The sequence below is a fragment of the Nycticebus coucang genome, chromosome 2, assembly GCF_027406575.1.
Source record: "Nycticebus coucang isolate mNycCou1 chromosome 2, mNycCou1.pri, whole genome shotgun sequence".
Classification (NCBI taxonomy): Eukaryota; Metazoa; Chordata; class Mammalia; order Primates; family Lorisidae; genus Nycticebus; species Nycticebus coucang.
Window position 1 is genome coordinate 99,778,185 of NC_069781.1, and position 18,734 is coordinate 99,796,918.

The window sequence follows — 18,734 nt, forward strand, 5'->3', positions numbered from 1 at the left end:
GTATTGAGACTGTTCTTTCAAGGCATATGGTGTGCCATGCCCCAGGTGCTCCTCTGTTCCTCACATAAGAGAGTTTTGGTGGGAGACACTGCCTCCCTTGAGGGACTTGGAATTTTGTGCAAAAAAAAAACAGCACAAAAAATCCTCCAGTTGGTCTCTCAAATCATCTATGCGGATCACCATAAGCTTTTACTAAAAGGTTTTTACGTGACTGCCACAGACATTTTTTATGCTCTGTGGGAAAAGCTGAGCTAAGGAAAGATATCACAGAGAAGCTTCCTAAGGGGGACAGCTCTTGTCTGTGATGGATTAAAATAGTATTGGCCCAGAGGTGTGGACCGCCCACCTATGCTGGCCCTTCTTTGCTTTGGAAGTCCATGCTTGGCTTGATTTGGGGGAGAAGAGGATCAGTAGAGCTTGATCAAAAAGTTCTTTGCAAGAAGTGATATTTGGTATCCCACCTTTCAAAGAATTGGTGTAAGCCTTGGATTTCTGGAGAATAAGATGGCAGAATTTGCAGGTTAAGAAGCTTAGCACTACATTGGGCACTACAAATTTCGGTTGCCCCCAACTTCCTGTGCCCCTTCTCAGACAGTCCCCTCTAGCAACCAGAAGCAAAACAGGGCCTCTCCACCGCAGTCCAAATGGCTCCTGAAACCTGTATCTTCGTGGCTGAGAAAACCAACCTTTGAGGCAACATTGTTGTTCTTTACGTAAAAATACTAATTATTTGTCATCTGTTACAAGCTTTCATCCATTTCGAAATTTCTAGCTGTGAGCTTAATATAGATTGAGCATCCCTTATCCAGAATGCTTGGGGGATCAGAAGTGTTTGAGATTTCAGATTATCTCAAATTTTGGGATATTCGCATACACATAATGATAAAATCTTGAGGATAAGACCCAAGTCTAAATGTGAAATTTATTTATTTCATATATCCTTATGCACATACCCTGAAGGTAATTTTATATAATACTTTTAAGAGTTTTGTGCCTGAAGCACTGTTGAAATACATTGAACCATCAGAAGCCAAGGTGTCACTATCTCAGCCACTCCTCTGGACAGTCTGTGGTTGTTTGGCATCACCATCATTCCTAACTCTGGATTTATATGCTCCTGATAAGCAATCATTTTCCTGCACTTATTCACATATTTATATATGTACTTAATAGTAAAAAAAAATGGTGTAACCATTAATGTAGTGAAAAAACACATATAGAGCAACTAAGAGGCACAGTACCATCTCTAGAATACCTGTATCGGCTCCTGAACCATAGTGACAATAAGGAAGGAGGCGTTCTGTCTCCTCCTACGATGCTGTGTTTTGGTTAAACGGTTACTGCATACTGTATTTTACTTTTCTAGGTGAAAAGAAACATCAGAAGCAGTTGAGGGACCAGGAATGAGGTTCTCTACGGATCAGGAGGCATTCTGTAGGATGGCTTTTAAAAATGTTTCCTCCAGAGCCATCTGCCTCATTAACAACAGTTTTGTCTTAAAAGTCTCCTTTATTTTATAAATTTATGTGATTTCTTGTTCTGTTTTGAATGCATGCTGCTTTAGTGAGCCCATTACACATTTTCACCATGTCCCCTTCCGGCTCTTTTTCTGCATTGTTGACATCCTCTTCATTTTTGTGTGCCTGTGTTTTGACTATGACCCAGTGCATGAACTCAGGTGGCCTCATGTCGGCACTCAATGTTTTGGATTTTGAATTAGGGATGCTTCACCTATGAAGTCTGGTATATGGAATTTGGTGTTCCAAGACCATCTCCTCCTGCTGTAGTTGAGCTGTCAGCGGGTTCTCAGAAGCTGTGAGGTTCTCAGGGCAGCCAACTGCAGTTAAAGGGTCAGTTCTGCCTCCCTCGTGTTAGCTGGGTGGCCTTGGGCAAGTCATCCACACTCTGTAGACACATGTTCTGTAATAAATTAATAGATGAATGGATACCTCCTCCAGCTCTTGGGCAGGGATTTGGGAAGTTTTCCCTACATTGTCAGTTCATCCTCACACAGTCTTGAGTTTAGTCAGCATTTCTGTCCCTGTTGTATAGAAAAGGTTTCTACAGAAAAGGCTCGACCATGTTAGTGACATGTCCCAAATCTCTCTGCCACAAGTGGCCACGCTGGATTCCTCTGACACCCATTCTCAGAGCCTGTCGAGTATACCTGGCCCCAACTTGATGGATGAGCCGCAACAATCAAAATATGTCTAAATAAGTAAATAATGAGTGTTAAAGGACTTTGCAAACGCAAAGCACCCCACAAATATAAAAGGTTATTTTGTATCTGAGTCTTGAAACAATGCTTTTTTCTGAGTCTTGTTCAAAGGGGTTAGTTATTTTATTGTTAAAATTGTTGCATTTTTGGAGGATGATGGAGTAGAAATACAGGGGATTTCAGGGTGTGATGAAGGTGCATATTATAATTTTTCCAGTTTACTAGTGTTATTGATACATAATATTGTTTATATTGATGGTGTGCTTGATATATGCATGCAGTGTGTGATGATAAAATCAGGGTAATTGGGCTGTCACTCCTAAACATCGATCATTTCTTTGTGTTGAGAACATTCCAAATCTTTTCTTATAGTTATTTTGAAATATATAACAAATTAATTGACTTGTTCCTTCTATCTGTAATTTTGCACCCATTAACCAACCTGTTTTCATTACCTTCCCCCCCCACCCCCCCATTTACCCTTCCCAGTCTCTGGTAACCCTCACTCTACTCTCTGTCACCATGAGATCAACCTTTTTTTTTAGCCCCCACATGTAGGAGAGAACGGAGATACATACTATTTTCTGTACTGGGTTTGTTTTTATTCAGATCCCTACTGAATAGCTTTCACATCTATTTTTATTTTTAATCACATAAAAGTTTTAATTCTATATGTTCACTGCAAAAACAAATTAGGAAATATAAATAAACTCCCAAAATAAAGCAAGTAAATGTTACTCATAGACACAACACAGCAATAATGGCTATTTATATGGTTTTTACCTACATCTACATAACAAATACTTAATACATAACAAAAACCATATTTTATGGTTTATTCCATTCAGTATTTATTTTCTTCTGCAGTATTTCATAAGCAATAGGTTTAAAAAATATATTAGAAGAACTTTGACTTTGAAAATGGGGAAAAAAGCAGGGAGAAACCATTTCTCCCAGACTATGACTATACTCTCAGTTATCTGAAATAGGTTCTATGGGACTTCCTGATGTCAGGGCTTCACACTCAGGGATGATAAGGAAGATAGCAAGGTAATGGACAGCTTTGGGTTGTCATTCAGCAATAATTTAAGATAGGCACTTACTAGGGCAGCAGAAGTCAAGTGACTTGCTCTGTCTAGAGGAGTTTCTCTTTCTGGCCACTTGTTCCAGAGTGTCTTGGGGGAAGACTGATGTCAGAACATAATGAATGTCTGTGCAGTTGATGACACAGGTCTACCTGAGAAGAAGCTAAGTCTACCAGTGCACGCAAGTGAATGACGTAATTAGGGTCTTATTACGCTCCGGCCACACTTGTCTCCTTTCTCTCCCTGTAGCAAGGCAAACCTAAGGGCTTTGTATTTGTTTCCTCTGCCCAGAACACTGCTCCTCTAGCTCTTCCAAGTCTCCTTAAACGTTACTTGCCTTTAGGTCTTCCCTGGCTGTCCCATTTAAAGTAGCCTATAACCCATCCCTACCACCCAACATGGCATCATCATTTTTATTTCCTCCATTGCACTTGCCATGCCGTGAAATTATCTCTTTGGCTTTGCTTGTCCATTGCCTGTTGGTTTTGCTGGACAGTAAGCCTCTCGGAGAGAGAGGTACCACACTGATCTGATCCCCACTGCCTGGCACATAATGCACAAACGATCAAACACAAATGCTTATTGGACAAATAAAGCATGCTTTAACTGTTGGTCAGATAAAATGGATAGTTACTGAATCATTTTGCAAAGACATTCTTATTTGGTTACGTATAAGGTGAAAATGTTAGGTTAAATTTGGCCATACCACATGTAAAAATAAATTGAATTTAACAGTGTATAGATCATTGAGAAATTTTAGCATTCAGGGTCTCTAGTCTCTAGTTGCTTGGTCAACTTATGATAGTCTTAGTTTAAACTGATTGTCTCATTGGAAAAATATTTGTATTTATCACTAGAGCAGAGGGATGGAAGAGCAAAGAGTCTTCCAGTTGCAGAGACACCACACAGATATACCTTTATTAAAATATCTGTTTATTTAAATATATATGTTAAAACACCTAAACAGGTGACATCTTAAAGCCCTTGAGATACATTTTATGTCTTGTAGGAAAGAGCATCATTTCTGAAAACGCTGTGATAAAGTATTTGATCCATTATAAGGTTGTTCTGAAAGAGTGAAGCAAAAGGTTCTCAGCAAGAACCTTGCATTTGGTTTTGTAATTTCTGTGGGCACCCATCGCTTGGGTTGCTGGCTTGTGATATAGTTACAGGCAGGGCTCTACTGAGGCCTGGGGGGGAGGGGAGGGATAGAACCCTGCCAAGCTAAAGCTGCCTATTCTGGGCTGTTGTAACAACACCTGGATCACTGTAGCGTGGGGGTGGGGGTGGGCTTTGTTGTTTGTTTTTACTTCATGGTTTTAAGTCACCTGAAGTTTAAACTCCAGTAAAGGTTTAAAAAAAAAAAAAAAAGTGCACCTTTGCCAGCAGAATGAAAAGTGCTGTGTTGTGCCAGTGTTTGAGGAGGCATTTGGAAATAGAAACGATTTCTAGGTTTGGGGCATTACGTGTGATATTGCCAGGAAAAAAAGGGGTCAGGCAAAAACTACCTTGAGTGTGTCGGTGTGCAGCTCCTGTAACTTTTCAGAACTGGCTGTTGGACTAAAAAATCAGCTTTTTGGCCTTAAACGCTAGTTTCTCCACCTTTAGAAGATGTGGATTGAGTCAGATTTAGCTTGCTAGTTATCGGTTGACAGTTTGTACTGTGCAGTGCACTGAAGCCTGCTGGAATGAGTGGGACCCTGACTTCAGGCAGCCCCAGGAAAGGCCAGCAGCATTAGGTAAGCAGGCCTCTGTGCACCTTGTTCCCTGATATTTTCCTGTGGTTTTCCTTTAACTTCGAATTGATTGCAAGGTCCTCAGCAGTTCCCTATGGCAGTTTTCAAAGTTGTCTGCACACAGAAGTCTTTTATTTAACACTTTTTATTAACCAACTAACTAATAGATTCCTCCCTCCTCTGCCCACCCCACATGCAGTACTCAGAGCCTCATGGATCCTGGCCTTGGCATCTGCGTGAACCTGCACAGAGGGTCCTGCCAGGCCGTGCATCTGCACTAGTTTTCCTAATGAGGGCATTATTTGCTTTTTAGCCTGCCCCTTGTTTATAAAATATGCCAAGAGAACTAAACAACCCACTGTTCCCAGTCCTTATTTACTTGTCCAAACCAAATGTTTATGTCCTTGAATACTAAACTTGAAGAAAAAGGATTCCTCCTCGTGGGAAAGCTATGATCACTGAGTTCTTTCTAAACTGTAGCTGGAGGCCTGCTTTTCAGTAAACATTCAACTTATCAGTGACTTTGGGAACAATTCAATTCAGATTCACTTCACTTTGGGAGTGGGGAGGTGATGCTAGGATCCTATTCTCCAACTACCTTCCTGAGATACCTCCCAGGACAGGTGCAGCATTCTGAACGCACCTTGGTCCAAAACCGTGATTGAACATAAGGCCTGAGGCTGTGAGAGGAAGAGGAAAGGGAAAAGGCAGTAACAGTGTGGATGGTTTCCTTTGGTCACCTGTGCCCTGGCATGCCCAGCTGTGGCCAGCGGCGGGAGGGTTGGTGCTGGAGCAGGTCGGCCTCAGCAGGAGGTTGAAGATCACCTGGGGAGATTCCAGAGGGTTGCTTGCCCCCAGGTGGCTCAGAACCTGGTACCTATGTTTTCTGGGTGCCGACCAGGTGAGTGTGAGAGAACCAGGTCTGTCCAGGATGGCCGTGGCTGGTGGATTTTGTTCCTCTCAAGTGCAGTTTCCCCTCCTGCATCTGAGTGGAATCACATTATTTATCTTCTCCTGGCAAGTTTTGTGCTGAATGGCACACTTGCTACTACCCTTCCTTGTTTCTTTTTCCACAGAGTAGAAACATTTCCTTGTTACCTTTGCCAGATTACTTAGGAGAAGAGTGTAAATTGAAGCCATTTATCTTGAAATGTGCTGTAAGGGCACATTGTTTATACAAGTGAAAGAAATTGTAACAGGGTTATTTGGTCTGGTCTGCAAGGAAAAGGTGTCTCAAGTTTTCCTTCCCCCTCCTCCATCCTTTACCCATGGCTTCTTAGTTAGAATGTGCACCAAGCACGCATCCATGAGGTTTGCGGATGTGCCAGGCAGGACACCCGTTAATGGGCTCGGTATTTTTTATGTTTATTATTGGTAATGTTAATGGCGCTATTAATAATAAAGTGAATGTCACTCCTCAAACATCAACTAATTTCAAGACCAAGAATTCACTTACTATGTGTCCTCTGTAGGTTAGTGAGATAACAGAACATGGATTTGCAGGGATTGCACTTTTCTAATTGAAACCTATGCCTGTTTGTCAGTTGGTGGACGAGTAAGTCGTGAATTAAATTATACTCGCCAGAAGATTGGAGAAGAGGCTATGTTTAATCCTCAACTCATGATACAGACCCCAAAAGAAGAAGGTGCTAATGTCCTGACCACAGAAGCGCTCCTGCAACATCTGGACTCGGCACTCCAGGCCAGCAGAGTCCACGTGTACATGTACAACAGGTAAGGAGTGAGTCCCCAGGCGTGTGCAGCAGGTAAGGTGACGGGAAGAGGCTGCTGCTTTGGGGCCCTTTATTTTAGTAAATATAATTGCCTTGGAAATGTACCTGGAATATTAGTTCACATAGTTTCCTGATGAAAAGTTTTTTTTTTCACCTTGATTGGTTTTCTTGAGTTTGGTAACAAAGCAAGTGCATTGCTTTATATTGTATTTTCAGTAAGTATCTTGGCACTGACCCACTAAGATGTTTCATTGCTTGAGATCGTCCCACCCCACCTCACCCCGAAATTGACTATTTCCTTAATATGGGAGTTATCTTGTTCTAGAACTCACCCCATCTTTGATTCTGTTCATAGCATTGCTAACTTAGCTATGTGATGGCAAAGGATGATTTTTTTTTTTTTAATGTGTGCTTGAGATATTTTGGGGACAGTTACATTTTGAATTTAAGTCACCTTACAGACAGTACAAGAAAAAAAAAAGCTATCTCTCAATACTTTGTATTCACAGTTGTGTGTCACAAAGCAAGTAAGAGGTTGAGCCACTGCGGGAATTCTTGCTGCTGGCAGACTGAACAGGGTGGATGGATCCACACATACCTTTTCTACTGTGAGGAGAGTAAATAATGAGGAAGAGTTCTGGAACAAAACTAATATCTTTGTTTTTTTAATGTATCTAAACTGCATTTATATTATACCAGGCAGGGACCACCTCTCCTCTCCTCCATTGTTGTACCCTGCATTCAGAATAGGGTTGGCGGTCAGAGTGTGTTGACAGATTGCCTGTTGAGATTGCCATCACTCAACCCCATTTCCAGAGGACCACTGAGTTGGCATTACCCGGCGCCATCCCTAGGCTTTCTAGCATCCCTTAACTAAAGGGTTGACCAGTTTGATTTCTTTTTCCCAGCAGAGGTGAGGAAGTGGCAGTAGCATAGGCATATTCAGTAGACAGGAGAACCAGGGAAGAGACCAAAATTAGGATTAGTTGGTGCCTATAGCTCAGTGGATAGGACACCAGCCACATATACCGGGGGTGGTGGGTTTGAACCTAGCTTGGGCCTGCCAAACAACGACAGCAACAACAACACACACAAAAAAGCCAGGCATTGTGGTGGGCACCTGTAGTCTCAGCTACTTGGGAGGCTGAGGCAAGAGAATCATTTAAGCCCAAGAACTTGAGGTCGCTGTGAGCTGTGATGCTACAGCACTCTACCAAGGGTGACAAAATGTGACTCTGTCTCAAAAAAAAAAAAAAAAAATTAGGATTTGTAGTTGTCCCTGCTCTAACCTCCACACCTGGTTTGGCTTTCAGACACATTTAGCTTCACACAGGACCCCGGAGACCAGCACATCCTACGACAGCCACATGCCTTTGGCCATACTTTTGTTTCCTCATCTGCAAACTGGGTTTATGATCAAGTGTGCTCTCTTATCCTTAGGTGATTCCCAGAACAAGATCAATATTTGAAAGGACTTGGGGGAAATTTAATGAAGTATTTTACCATTCTGGCAAACCTGTCTTTCTGGTCTACAGAGAGTACTGGAGGGAAGCAAGGACCCAATGCAGTTTTACATAATTTACAAGTGGTGTATCTGTGAGGAGCCTGGAAATGGGTGTCCCAGGGCCACGGAAAGCATGCTGACATGTTCCTAATATAGTGAGCCCTCCCTTGGAGGGGGCTTGTTACCCCCACACTATAGGAGAACAATGAAATCACACTCTTCTCAAGCTGAGATGGACCCAGAGATGTTTTATGCATTGGAGTGAACTTTAAAGTAAATGTATTTCAACCCACTCCATTTTTTAGGTGATAAATCGAGAAATTAGACTAATTAGAGCATTTGTCCAAGTTCATACAGTTATTAAGTGATAGAGATAGGTTTCAAACCCTTTGTCTGGCGCCAAGCCCAGTAGTTTTTCTAATGCACACCATGTCCTTCTCAAGCAAACATAAATAAGAGTCAATCAAGTGATATTGAGAACATACTCATGCTGGATAGTCTATGTTGATGCTATGTGAAATTAATATAGAAATATGTACACAGATGGTTGGATGGATGGATGTAGCAAAGGACAGATGAACGTAGGCCCTGCTCTCAAGGGAGGAAAGATATCAATACAGATAGCCACGTGCAAAGCCAAATCCAGGCAGTCCCCACTACAGGTGCTCCAGGTGTCAACAGAGCTGACCAGTCAGTGCCCTTAGAGTTCAGGACGAATGGGGTCATTTTCAACAGAGCTTAGCAGGAAAGTGACATTTCAACAAAATTGCTTAGAGACAGATAAGAAGGCTCTAGGAGGAGCCACAAGGAAGCAGGCAAAGTCCAGATAAGCTCCTTAAGGGTGAAGACAGGTTTCCTCTAGGATACCAATAAAATAGAGCCGTTTGTTGTTTTGTTTTGTTTTTTGAGACAGAGTCTCTCTATGTCACCCTGGATAGAGTGCTGTGCTGTCACAGCTCACAGCAACCTCAAACTCTTGGGTTTAAGCAATTCTCTTGCCTCATCCTCCCAAGTAACTCGGACTACAGGCGCCTGCCACAACGCCCGGCTATTTTCTTGTTGCAGTTGTCATTGTTCTTTAGCAGGCCTGGGCTGGGCTTGAACCTGCCAGCCTTGGTGCATGTGGCTGGTGCCATAACAACTGTGATGCAGGCATCGAGCCAAATAGAGCAGTTTTAAATAAATTTTTTTCTTCTTGGATTATTTCATCTTCATCCTTCACAAATTTCCTCTTTTTTCAAATTAGACTTATCTCCCTAACACACTCGGAAAGGCATAGGCTTTCATAGCACTCTTCTAGAAATAATAAAACTCCAAACAAATTTTCAATCCATTTAATATCATTCCTGTAAGACAGGAATAGAAGAGAGTGTGAAGTAAGAATTTACCTTGCAAATGTTGTTGTTTATGACTTTCTTAGTTAAGAGCAATGAAGTTCATTTTGAATAGTACCTATTAATGGGAGTAGGATCTGCCAGTGAAGCAATCAGTATCTCCCCATCTGAATATACATCAATACATTATAAACCTCAGTAACTTCGTTCCCACCTATTTTGAATTTGTGATAATTCAACTGGGCTGCCCTGAAGTTGTTTAATGTATGTAGAAAAGGAGATTAATGGTGTAAACAAGATTATTAGGAAAACAAGACTTTTCAAGTACTTTGGTAGCATTCATTTACATAAACACCCCACATGTTAATTACGATTGAGTATTATCTATTCATTAAGGCAAGCTTGCAGGGTCTCTACTTGGCAAAAGCTCTGCTAGTTTTGACAGATGCCTAAAAGTGATCAAATTTACAGTTCTTTTCATATGTCCTATGGTTCTGATTTTGCACTAATTTCCTTACTTTATTCCAATGAAGAATTTTTGTCTTTGCTTTTCATTTTCATAGGCAGTGGAAATTGGAACATTTGTGTTATAAATCAGGAGAACTTATCACAGAAACCGGTTACATGGACCAGGTATATTTTCTTGTTCGCAAAATTTCTCTAAAATACCCCAGTGGTGTCTGTTAGCCTAATGCTTGGCCTTTTTTTTCTTTTCTTTTTTTTTTTTTTTTAACTTTGACAGATAATAGAATATCTTTACCCTTGTTTAATTATTACACCTTTGGACTGCTTCTGGGAAGGAGCGAAGTTACAATCTGGGACAGCATACCTCCTGTAAGTGTGTAATCATGTTTTCTGACAACTGTGATTTCTAAACTCTAGGACTCAGTGTTTCTGATGTTGCTTATCATTGTTTATTCTATTTCAGTTTTGGACAAGAAAGTAAAAACATTGAAATTCAATGTGCATTTTTTGAGTGAAGGGGGGAGAGGGGAATTTAGCTGAATGTTTTTCCTCTTTTCAAAAAACTGTTCTGTAGGCATCATTAAATTTCATTCACTTTTACCAACCTATTTATATGCAAATAAAATGCAAATTATTGCAGAGTATGTGTGATTTTTAACTCTTTAAAATGTTTTTGTAGTTTTTCAGGCTAGGTACTTACATTTTTATTTTTTGAGGAGAGAATTTACTAGTGGGCACTCATGTCACAACTAAATATTTTGAGTTAAATTTCAGGCTCTTGCTGTGAAGCAAAATATTAACCTTTCTTTGGATCAAATTAATGACATTTAAGGGGGAAATTTTCTATCTTTGAAGGCCCTGAAAGGGGATGCTTCAAAAATTATCAGTTAGATATTATATATACTGCATCATTTAAAGAATAATTGTTAATCAGCCTAGACATTTTTAGTTAATTATGCAAGAGGTAGTGCTTGGGTTATTGTTTCTGTCCTGGCTTGCACATATCTGCAAAAGCAATTTGCAGTGGCCATCCCTTGACCTTCAGTGTACAGTTTTAGATGAGAAATAAGGGGTTTTGTGTTTTCTGGTTGGAAGATTCTGAATAATGACTTCAGCCTGGTTAAGCAGCTACAGTGTGGTTTGAACCACATAACAGGCAGCCAAAAGCCTTTCTGGTCTGTCAACAGCACAAATTCAAAAGTGAGTGGAGCGGAAGAAGTGGCTGTGATGGTGGTGATGGCAGAGGCCACAAGGGGCTTGCCTACTCCACTGCCAGGCTGTCAGAGAGAACTCATAAGTATGGGATTGTTAACGATAGCAAAGATCAAATATTTTGATTGACATTGACAAAGCATTTATTAGGCTGGCAAGTGCTAATCTGACATAGTGATTCCCGCTTTTTTTTTTTTTTTTTTTTTTAATCTCAGTCTTCTGCTTAGAAGCACCCATTGGCTAATTTTGTTTTGGGGCATTATATATACAGTATTGGCAATTACAGATTTTTTGATGCCTTTGTTAATTTGTGAGCCCTCTGTGACCATCTTCAGTCATGAATTATTTCCCTGAGTTAAGTTTGCATACAGATAAACACTGGAAAGGAATATTTGTTTGTTTTGTGCCAGAGTCCCAGAATTACAGTATTACCAAAAGCTTTTTGCAAGACAAAAAGCGATATATGCAAACTTGTTACCTTACATCACTGTGAGTTTGGAAGCCTCAGGTCTCATCTCCTGATTTCTTTCGCAGAGGTAAACCTCCTTTGCGGTGGACAAACTTTGACCCTTTGGAATTCCTAGAAGAGTTAAAGAAAATAAACTATCAAGTGGACAGCTGGGAAGAAATGCTGAATAAAGCTGAAGTTGGTCACGGTTATATGGACCGTCCCTGCCTCAACCCAGCCGATCCAGACTGCCCTGTTACAGCCCCCAACAAAAATTCAACCAAAGTGAGTACAGTCATGGGTGGTTCTCAGAAGGGGCACAGAGAAAAACATTTTTTTTTTTTTTTTTACTTCCATTCCTAGTTCTCTTTACTGTTTTCATTTTTAAGATTTTATTCTCCACAACCCTTTATGTCTGTAAAATTAAGTTTGTTTATAGAGCTAAATTTTGCTGTAAGATTTGCCATCCGCCTCTCATTAGCCTTGTTATTAATGTTCTCTCTGAAACAAACAAGCCCTTAATGCACTGGATTTTAACAAGGCATGTGACCTGCCTACTAATTCCCGTAATTATGTGGCTGTCTTTTTATTTTAGCCTCTTGATATGGCCCTTGTTTTGAATGGTGGATGTCACGGATTATCCAGAAAGTATATGCACTGGCAGGAGGAACTGATTGTGGGTGGCACAGTCAAGAACAGCACAGGAAAACTGGTCAGGTAAGCCAGGGCATTCCAAGCCGACTGTTTTCCCTCCTTCTCTCAAAAATCACTTTCCTTCTGACATCTGCAAGTATATTTGTATTCATACTTTAAACTGTTATCCTAGCTAGCATCTGGCGTAATTGAATATTAGGAAATATTAGCAGACCAGACCAGCTTGAAAAAGTACCTTGAGGGGAACTTTTCAAGAATGGCTTTGTCATGTTGGTCTAGAGTCATTACTGACTTTAGGGTTTTAGGAGATCTGCTTTTGATGTGGAGGAAGGGTGAAATAGGAAGGTTCACACTGGTCATAGTGTACCGTGGTGGGTGATGAGAGCTGAACATCATCCAAGAACTAAAGGCTAGACAGGATTATCCCGTGTGCACTTGCAGGTTCTGGTCAGTTGAGTGGCAAGCTTTTCATCTGAGGTTTCTCCCTCGGGAAAGCCATCGTCTGGGATTTCTGCACAATGGGTGTGCCCTGCTATGCGCAGTGTGTCTGGTCAGGCTGTCTACCCTTCTACCCTTCCTGCCCTGTGGAATAGAAACTGAGAAAGGAAATTGCCTATTAATTTAATTTGGGGGTATATCTGTAAAAGGTTGGTAAGGTTATACCTTTAATATGGTACATCAGTCTATCAAATAAAGTAACTATCCTGGCCTCCTTTTAATGGAAACATGTGCTCACAGAGAAGGAAAGGATTGCTGTGAGTGAGTTGGGGGTGCTTCTGTGGGATGAAATGTAGTGAAAACTGCTTCCTGGGAATGTTGGTGTTGAGCCTTCCCCCACCCCCTCAACCCCACCACAGTGCCCACGCTCTGCAGACCATGTTCCAGCTGATGACTCCCAAGCAAATGTACGAGCACTTCAAGGGGTACGAGTATGTCTCACACATCAACTGGAACGAGGACAAGGCAGCAGCCATCCTGGAGGCTTGGCAGAGGACGTACGTGGAGGTAGGCCTACCTCTGAGCCTGGGCCCAAGCTCCCTCTTACTCAATTGTACATTTTCATCATTATTTAAAACATTTTTTCTATTAGATTTATTTTCAAGATGTGTTTTCTGATTCTGGGAACTTGATGGGATGAAACTTTTTCCTTTTCCCTGATATTGAAAATCCTAGGATGATATCTACAAGACAATAATGCTAATTGGGATGCCCTGAAACATGTTTAGGAACCAATTGTGAACGCCAGAGCTAAGGCAAAACAGTGTTTAAGAAAACACTTGGTAAGCAAGCAGAGGTGTCTGGAAAACATTAGTGAGCCATAGAATCTGTTCAAAGTTGCAGGCCCCTTGGTTAGGTCATGTGACAGGAGCTGGCCTTTGTTTCCCAAGCAGTGACCTCTGCTGAGTTGCATGTGACCTTTTAAAAGTGGCCAGCAAATGAAGGGGGGGAGGAGAGGAGAGTGCCTATAAGAATGAGTTATTTTGGATTAGAGAGGACTGATGGGACCCCAGGCCAGTTGTGGAGTTAGGGAGAGGAGAATAGTAGTCGTGGACTTGGAGTAGATACAGCACTGGGAGTGAACTCCGGATATACTGGCTCACAACAGTATGATGAGAACAGCCCGCATCGTCCTATCTCAGGGTAGTTGAATGTCCAAGTTCAGCTGCCCTCCTTTCACCTGAATCATATAGATTCTAAAACGTTTTTTTAATGCATCAGAAAAAAGTAGGGGGTGGGATGTGTCACCTGAGGTCTGTGCTGTCAGAACTTATGGAAGGTTTAATTCCACTTGGAAATTTAGCTTTATGTTGTGACTGCAGGTGGTTCATCAAAGCGTGGCACAGAACTCCACTCAGAAGGTGCTTTCCTTCACCACAACCACCTTGGATGACATCCTAAAATCCTTCTCTGATGTCAGTGTCATACGAGTAGCTAGTGGCTACTTACTGATGGTAATGATCAATTCTGTGCTCCTAGAGGTTTGGGTTTTGTTGTTGTTGTTTTTAAGTTTCTATCTTTCCATGACGGAGAGCCTGCTTGAACTGCTCTTAACCGTAATGGTGTGAGAGCAGTCGTGTGTAGCAGCTTCCCTCATTTGCAGTTCACCTACCTGACTCATATCATTTCATAAGTTCTCCCTTTTGATTTGGGGTGATGGTGGGGAGGGAAACATTAGAATCATCACACATTCTGATGTTTGGCTTTTGTTTTGTGTCCCCCACCTTTCCCCACCTTCCCCTTTTTCTCAATTCCCCTTCATCCTTCCCCTTTACCCTGGATTGTTCTGCTTGCAGCTTGCCTATGCCTGCTTAACCATGCTGCGCTGGGACTGTTCCAAGTCCCAGGGTGCCGTGGGGCTGGCTGGTGTCCTGTTGGTTGCACTGTCAGTGGCTGCAGGATTGGGCCTGTGCTCCTTGATTGGGATTTCCTTTAATGCTGCAACAACTCAGGTACTAAAGGAGCCATCATCCACTGTCCCTTGACAAACACCCCTCCCCAGGCTCAGCCTAGCTGGCATCCTGTGTGTCCATCTCACCTAAAGGGTCTTCCAGTCTTTTCCACTGGATGCCTCCTGTATTTCAGGGGACTGTTGCCTCTAAATGGACCCCTCAGGGCAGTGAGCACAAATGCTGATAGGCCTGTTGGTTGACAGATTAGATACTTCACTTACAGGAATTTCTGTCATTTACTAGGGTCCTGGTTCACAAGTTCTAGTGGGCATTAGAATTGGGTCCTATCCCCAGAGTTCTAAAATCACACTCTGAGAACCATCACTTTAGATGAGATAAATTCCTTCTCTTCTATTAAAAAATTATTGTACATGAACCTTAGAAATAGAAACATGCAACATCTACTGTGAGCTAAAACTTGGAGGATATAAATAAATTCTGAAAATATAAGCTCTTTGAGTAAGTGGAACAGGCACTGGTAATGTTTTAAATAGCTTTAGAATTACCCAAATTCACAGTTACACTAGATTGTTTATCAAAGCTTAATTTACAATCACCAAAATGTGGAAACAGCCTAAATGCCCACCAACCCAGGAAAGGATTAACAAACTGTGGTGTCTGTATACCATGGAATACTATTCAGCCATTAAAAAGATGGAGACTTGATATCTTTTGTATTAACCTGGGTAGAGGTGGAACACATTCTTCTTAGTAAAGTATCACAAGAATCCCACGTACTCACTACTAATATGAAGCCAGTAGACAATCTAATACATACCTACATAAGAGAAAAACTCTTATCAAATAGGTGGGAGGCAGGGGGAACAAGGGACAGGGAGGAGGATGGGTTCACTCCTGTTCAGTGGGTGCAGTATTAGGGTGTATGGCGCACCTCCTGGGGGCAGGGCACAAATAACAGAGGGACTCTACCTAACAGATGCAAACATTGTAACCTAGTTCTTCGTACTCTCAAACTAATCTGAAACAATAATAAAGTTTTTTAAAAAGACCCCAATTCAGTCTCATGTATCTAATGCCAACTTTCTCTGTTTTCGATACAGGTTTTGCCATTTCTCGCTCTGGGCGTTGGTGTGGATGATGTTTTCCTTCTGGCCCATGCCTTTAGTGAAACAGGACAGAATAAAAGAATCCCTTTTGAGGTAATAGAAAAACAAAAGAAGAAAGCTTTGGGGACATCCATAACCCCTCTGTTCCTGAGTATTTGTCCTTTAGTTTTTCCTTAATCTGGCTCAATCAATGTTTTAGTGCCATGTGACAATGACATGTTACTGGCTCCAAATAAAGGAAGTTGGAAGAATCTGAAGATGCATATTAGCTGTGAGGAATTCAAGAACTCCATTTTGGGTGCCTTTAGAAATACAGGTGTTTATTTTAGATACTTCATACCTCATTGCTATGCCTTTCCAAAGCCCAGGTTTGCTTCTCTAGGATTTTCTGTCCCTTTACCACCCACCCTACCTTTTTTTTTTTTTTTTTTTTGCAGTTTTTGGCCAGGGCCGGGTTTGAACCCGCCACCTCTGGCATATGGGGCCAGGACCCTTCTTTGAGCCACAGGCGCCACCCCACCCTACCTTTTTAAATCTTATTACAAATTTTGTTAAGTCTTTACCTTACAGAGTCTGCTTTGGACAATGGCAACCACAAAGAGCACACAGCTGTGTAGGTAGTCCTGAATAGTGCTGCTGTTGGCAGTGAGGCAGTGATAGCTCTTTCTGGTCCCCTGATGCCAGCGTTGTAAATTACAGCTGTGTGATTTTGCCACATATCTGGAATTGCTCACATAGTCTGTGCCCTTAGCACTGTGGCTTCTCATCCTTAGGACCGGACTGGAGAGTGCCTCAAGCGCACAGGAGCCAGTGTGGCCCTCACATCCATCAGCAATGTCACAGCCTTCTTCATGGCCGCGTTAATCCCAATTCCCGCTCTGCGGGCATTCTCCCTCCAGGTGAGTTCCCTGTGATTAAATCTGTGGTGATACTGAGCAAGGCACTGACATCCAGTAGCATGCCAGTGTTTGGGGCTCTGTTCAGCTGGGTGTATGCTTCTTTAAGCTATGTAGTATAACCCTGGCATTACCTCCAAAAATACAGCTGGGGTCATTTCCTTCCTTTCACGCCCAATAGCCCAGATGCCTTTTGCCTTACAGTTACCTTTTCCTTTGTACTTAAAGTATGCAAAATGGTTTTGGGCCATTCCATGTGGCCCTGTGGGTTCATTTGTGCCAAGCCAGCTGTGTCACCTCCTGCTTCTAAACATTCGGGTTCCTCCCCTGCCCTGCTGGCCACCTCAGTTCAAACAAATGCTATCTTTTCCTTTCCCCAGAACAACTCCAGTCCAAGGCAGTTGTGTATAGCAGGCTTTATGGACCTAGAAAGATGAGGTTGTATGTAGCACAGGCTAGATGGTTGCTTGAAACTGCATGTCAGATAGCACTGGAGGACAGGGTGGCGGCCAACGTCTGCCTTGGAGAGATTCCTGCAGGGAGCATTCCTTGGAGCACCCTTGCCTCCCACCTTCCTTTCATGTCTCTCCTCTCTTATCTTTGCTTTTGGCCCCCAGCTCCCCTGTCAGGCTGCACAAGCAAACCCAAACTTTCTCTCACTCTCTTACGCAGAGCATGTTGACTCCCTCAGGATTTGTCCTTTCCTTCCAAACCAGGTCCTTTCATACTCAGAGGCAATGGAGCTATTTTCCTTTTTTTTATTTGAGACAGAGTCTTACTACGTTGCCCTTAGAAGAATGCTGTGGTGTCACAGATCACAGTAACCTCAAACTCTTTTGGGCTTAAGCGATTCTCTTGACCTCAGCCTCCCAAGTAGCTGGAACTACAGGCACCTGCCACAATGCCCAGTTGTTGTTGGTTTTTGTTGTTGTTGTTGCAGTTGTCATTGTTTTAGCTTGCCTGGCCTGGGTTCAAACCCACCAGCCTGGGTGTATGTGGCCTGCGCTCTACCCACTGAGCTGTGGGCGCCACCCCAGTTGACCTAATTTTTATGACTGGACATGCACCACTTGTGCCTGTCAGTACAGTAGGCCTGTTTCCTTATGTTGACCATCTCCGTAGGTTGACTAGCTTGTTACAACCCCATGGGTGGTCAACGTACAGAGGTTCCTCTGTATATAGAGAAACAGTGAGTGAATCATTGAATAAGGTTCAAATCTGAAACTGGAACCAAAGCACAAGGAAAGTGAAAATATATCTAACTGTTTAGAGATATGACAGATGAGTAAAAGATACTCACTAAATTAGCGATACAACTAAATTTTTAGAATCCTCTTTGCAGGAGCATACAGCTGCTTAACACCCTCTTGTATCTCATTCTTGTTTCATATACAGGCTCTGGTCTTAAGATCCTGTTTTAAGAATCTTTATTAGTGGGCCTCCTACCTTCTTCTTCTCTTTCCTTTCTTCCTCCTCCTCTGCTTGCCTCTTCCCTCTGCTTGCCTTTCTTTGTCTTCTGACGCTCCTTTTCTTCTTTTCCCTGTCTCTCATTCTCTCCTCCTCTCTCAGTACATACTGATGATTCAGCAAGGCAAACTCTCCTTTAATGAGACCCTATGGTGTGGTGGTCCGAAAAGCTACCTGAGGTTGCCTTAGGAGGAATAGCCTTGTAGAAAATCCAGTATGCTAAATTCTCCCAAGGTAAGCACCTTACAGAGATGGTTTTACAGTTCTGTTTCGAGCCACCGGAGTCTCACTTTAGAAAATGCATCTACAGTTTCCAAGAGTCCTCATCTATTGAAGAATGGCTTCCCTTGACACTCTGTCTTGAAAAAAAAAGGAAAAAAAGAGAAAGAACATGCAGGGATTTTTGTAGTGGCCTTCAGACACTTTACCCTGCTTTCCTTTTAAATGCATTGACACACTAAATGA

The 18,734-nt window shown here is 42.1% G+C and overlaps 1 protein-coding gene across 4 annotated transcripts in view; it reads left to right on the forward strand.

The window, feature by feature from the left end:
• The window catches only part of PTCH1 (patched 1), a 69,190-nt gene that overhangs the window by 23,237 nt on the left and 27,219 nt on the right, over positions 1–18,734 (forward strand). For 2 of the 4 annotated variants that reach the window (XR_008377005.1, XM_053577174.1), the window contains exons 3-12: positions 6,584–6,773; positions 10,174–10,243; positions 10,353–10,444; positions 11,822–12,020; positions 12,331–12,452; positions 13,247–13,394; positions 14,210–14,341; positions 14,684–14,839; positions 15,901–15,999; positions 16,680–16,805. Coding sequence is in view for 3 of the 4 variants with exons in the window: in XM_053577174.1 (XP_053433149.1) it covers positions 6,584–6,773; positions 10,174–10,243; positions 10,353–10,444; positions 11,822–12,020; positions 12,331–12,452; positions 13,247–13,394; positions 14,210–14,341; positions 14,684–14,839; positions 15,901–15,999; positions 16,680–16,805 (1,334 nt within the window). In the remaining variant the exon portion in view is untranslated. Of the gene's footprint in view, positions 1–6,583; positions 6,774–10,173; positions 10,244–10,352; positions 10,573–11,821; positions 12,021–12,330; positions 12,453–13,246; positions 13,395–14,209; positions 14,342–14,683; positions 14,840–15,900; positions 16,000–16,679; positions 16,806–18,734 lie in introns of those variants that run through there. The other 2 variants (XM_053577182.1, XM_053577194.1) reach the window with 2 other exon arrangements.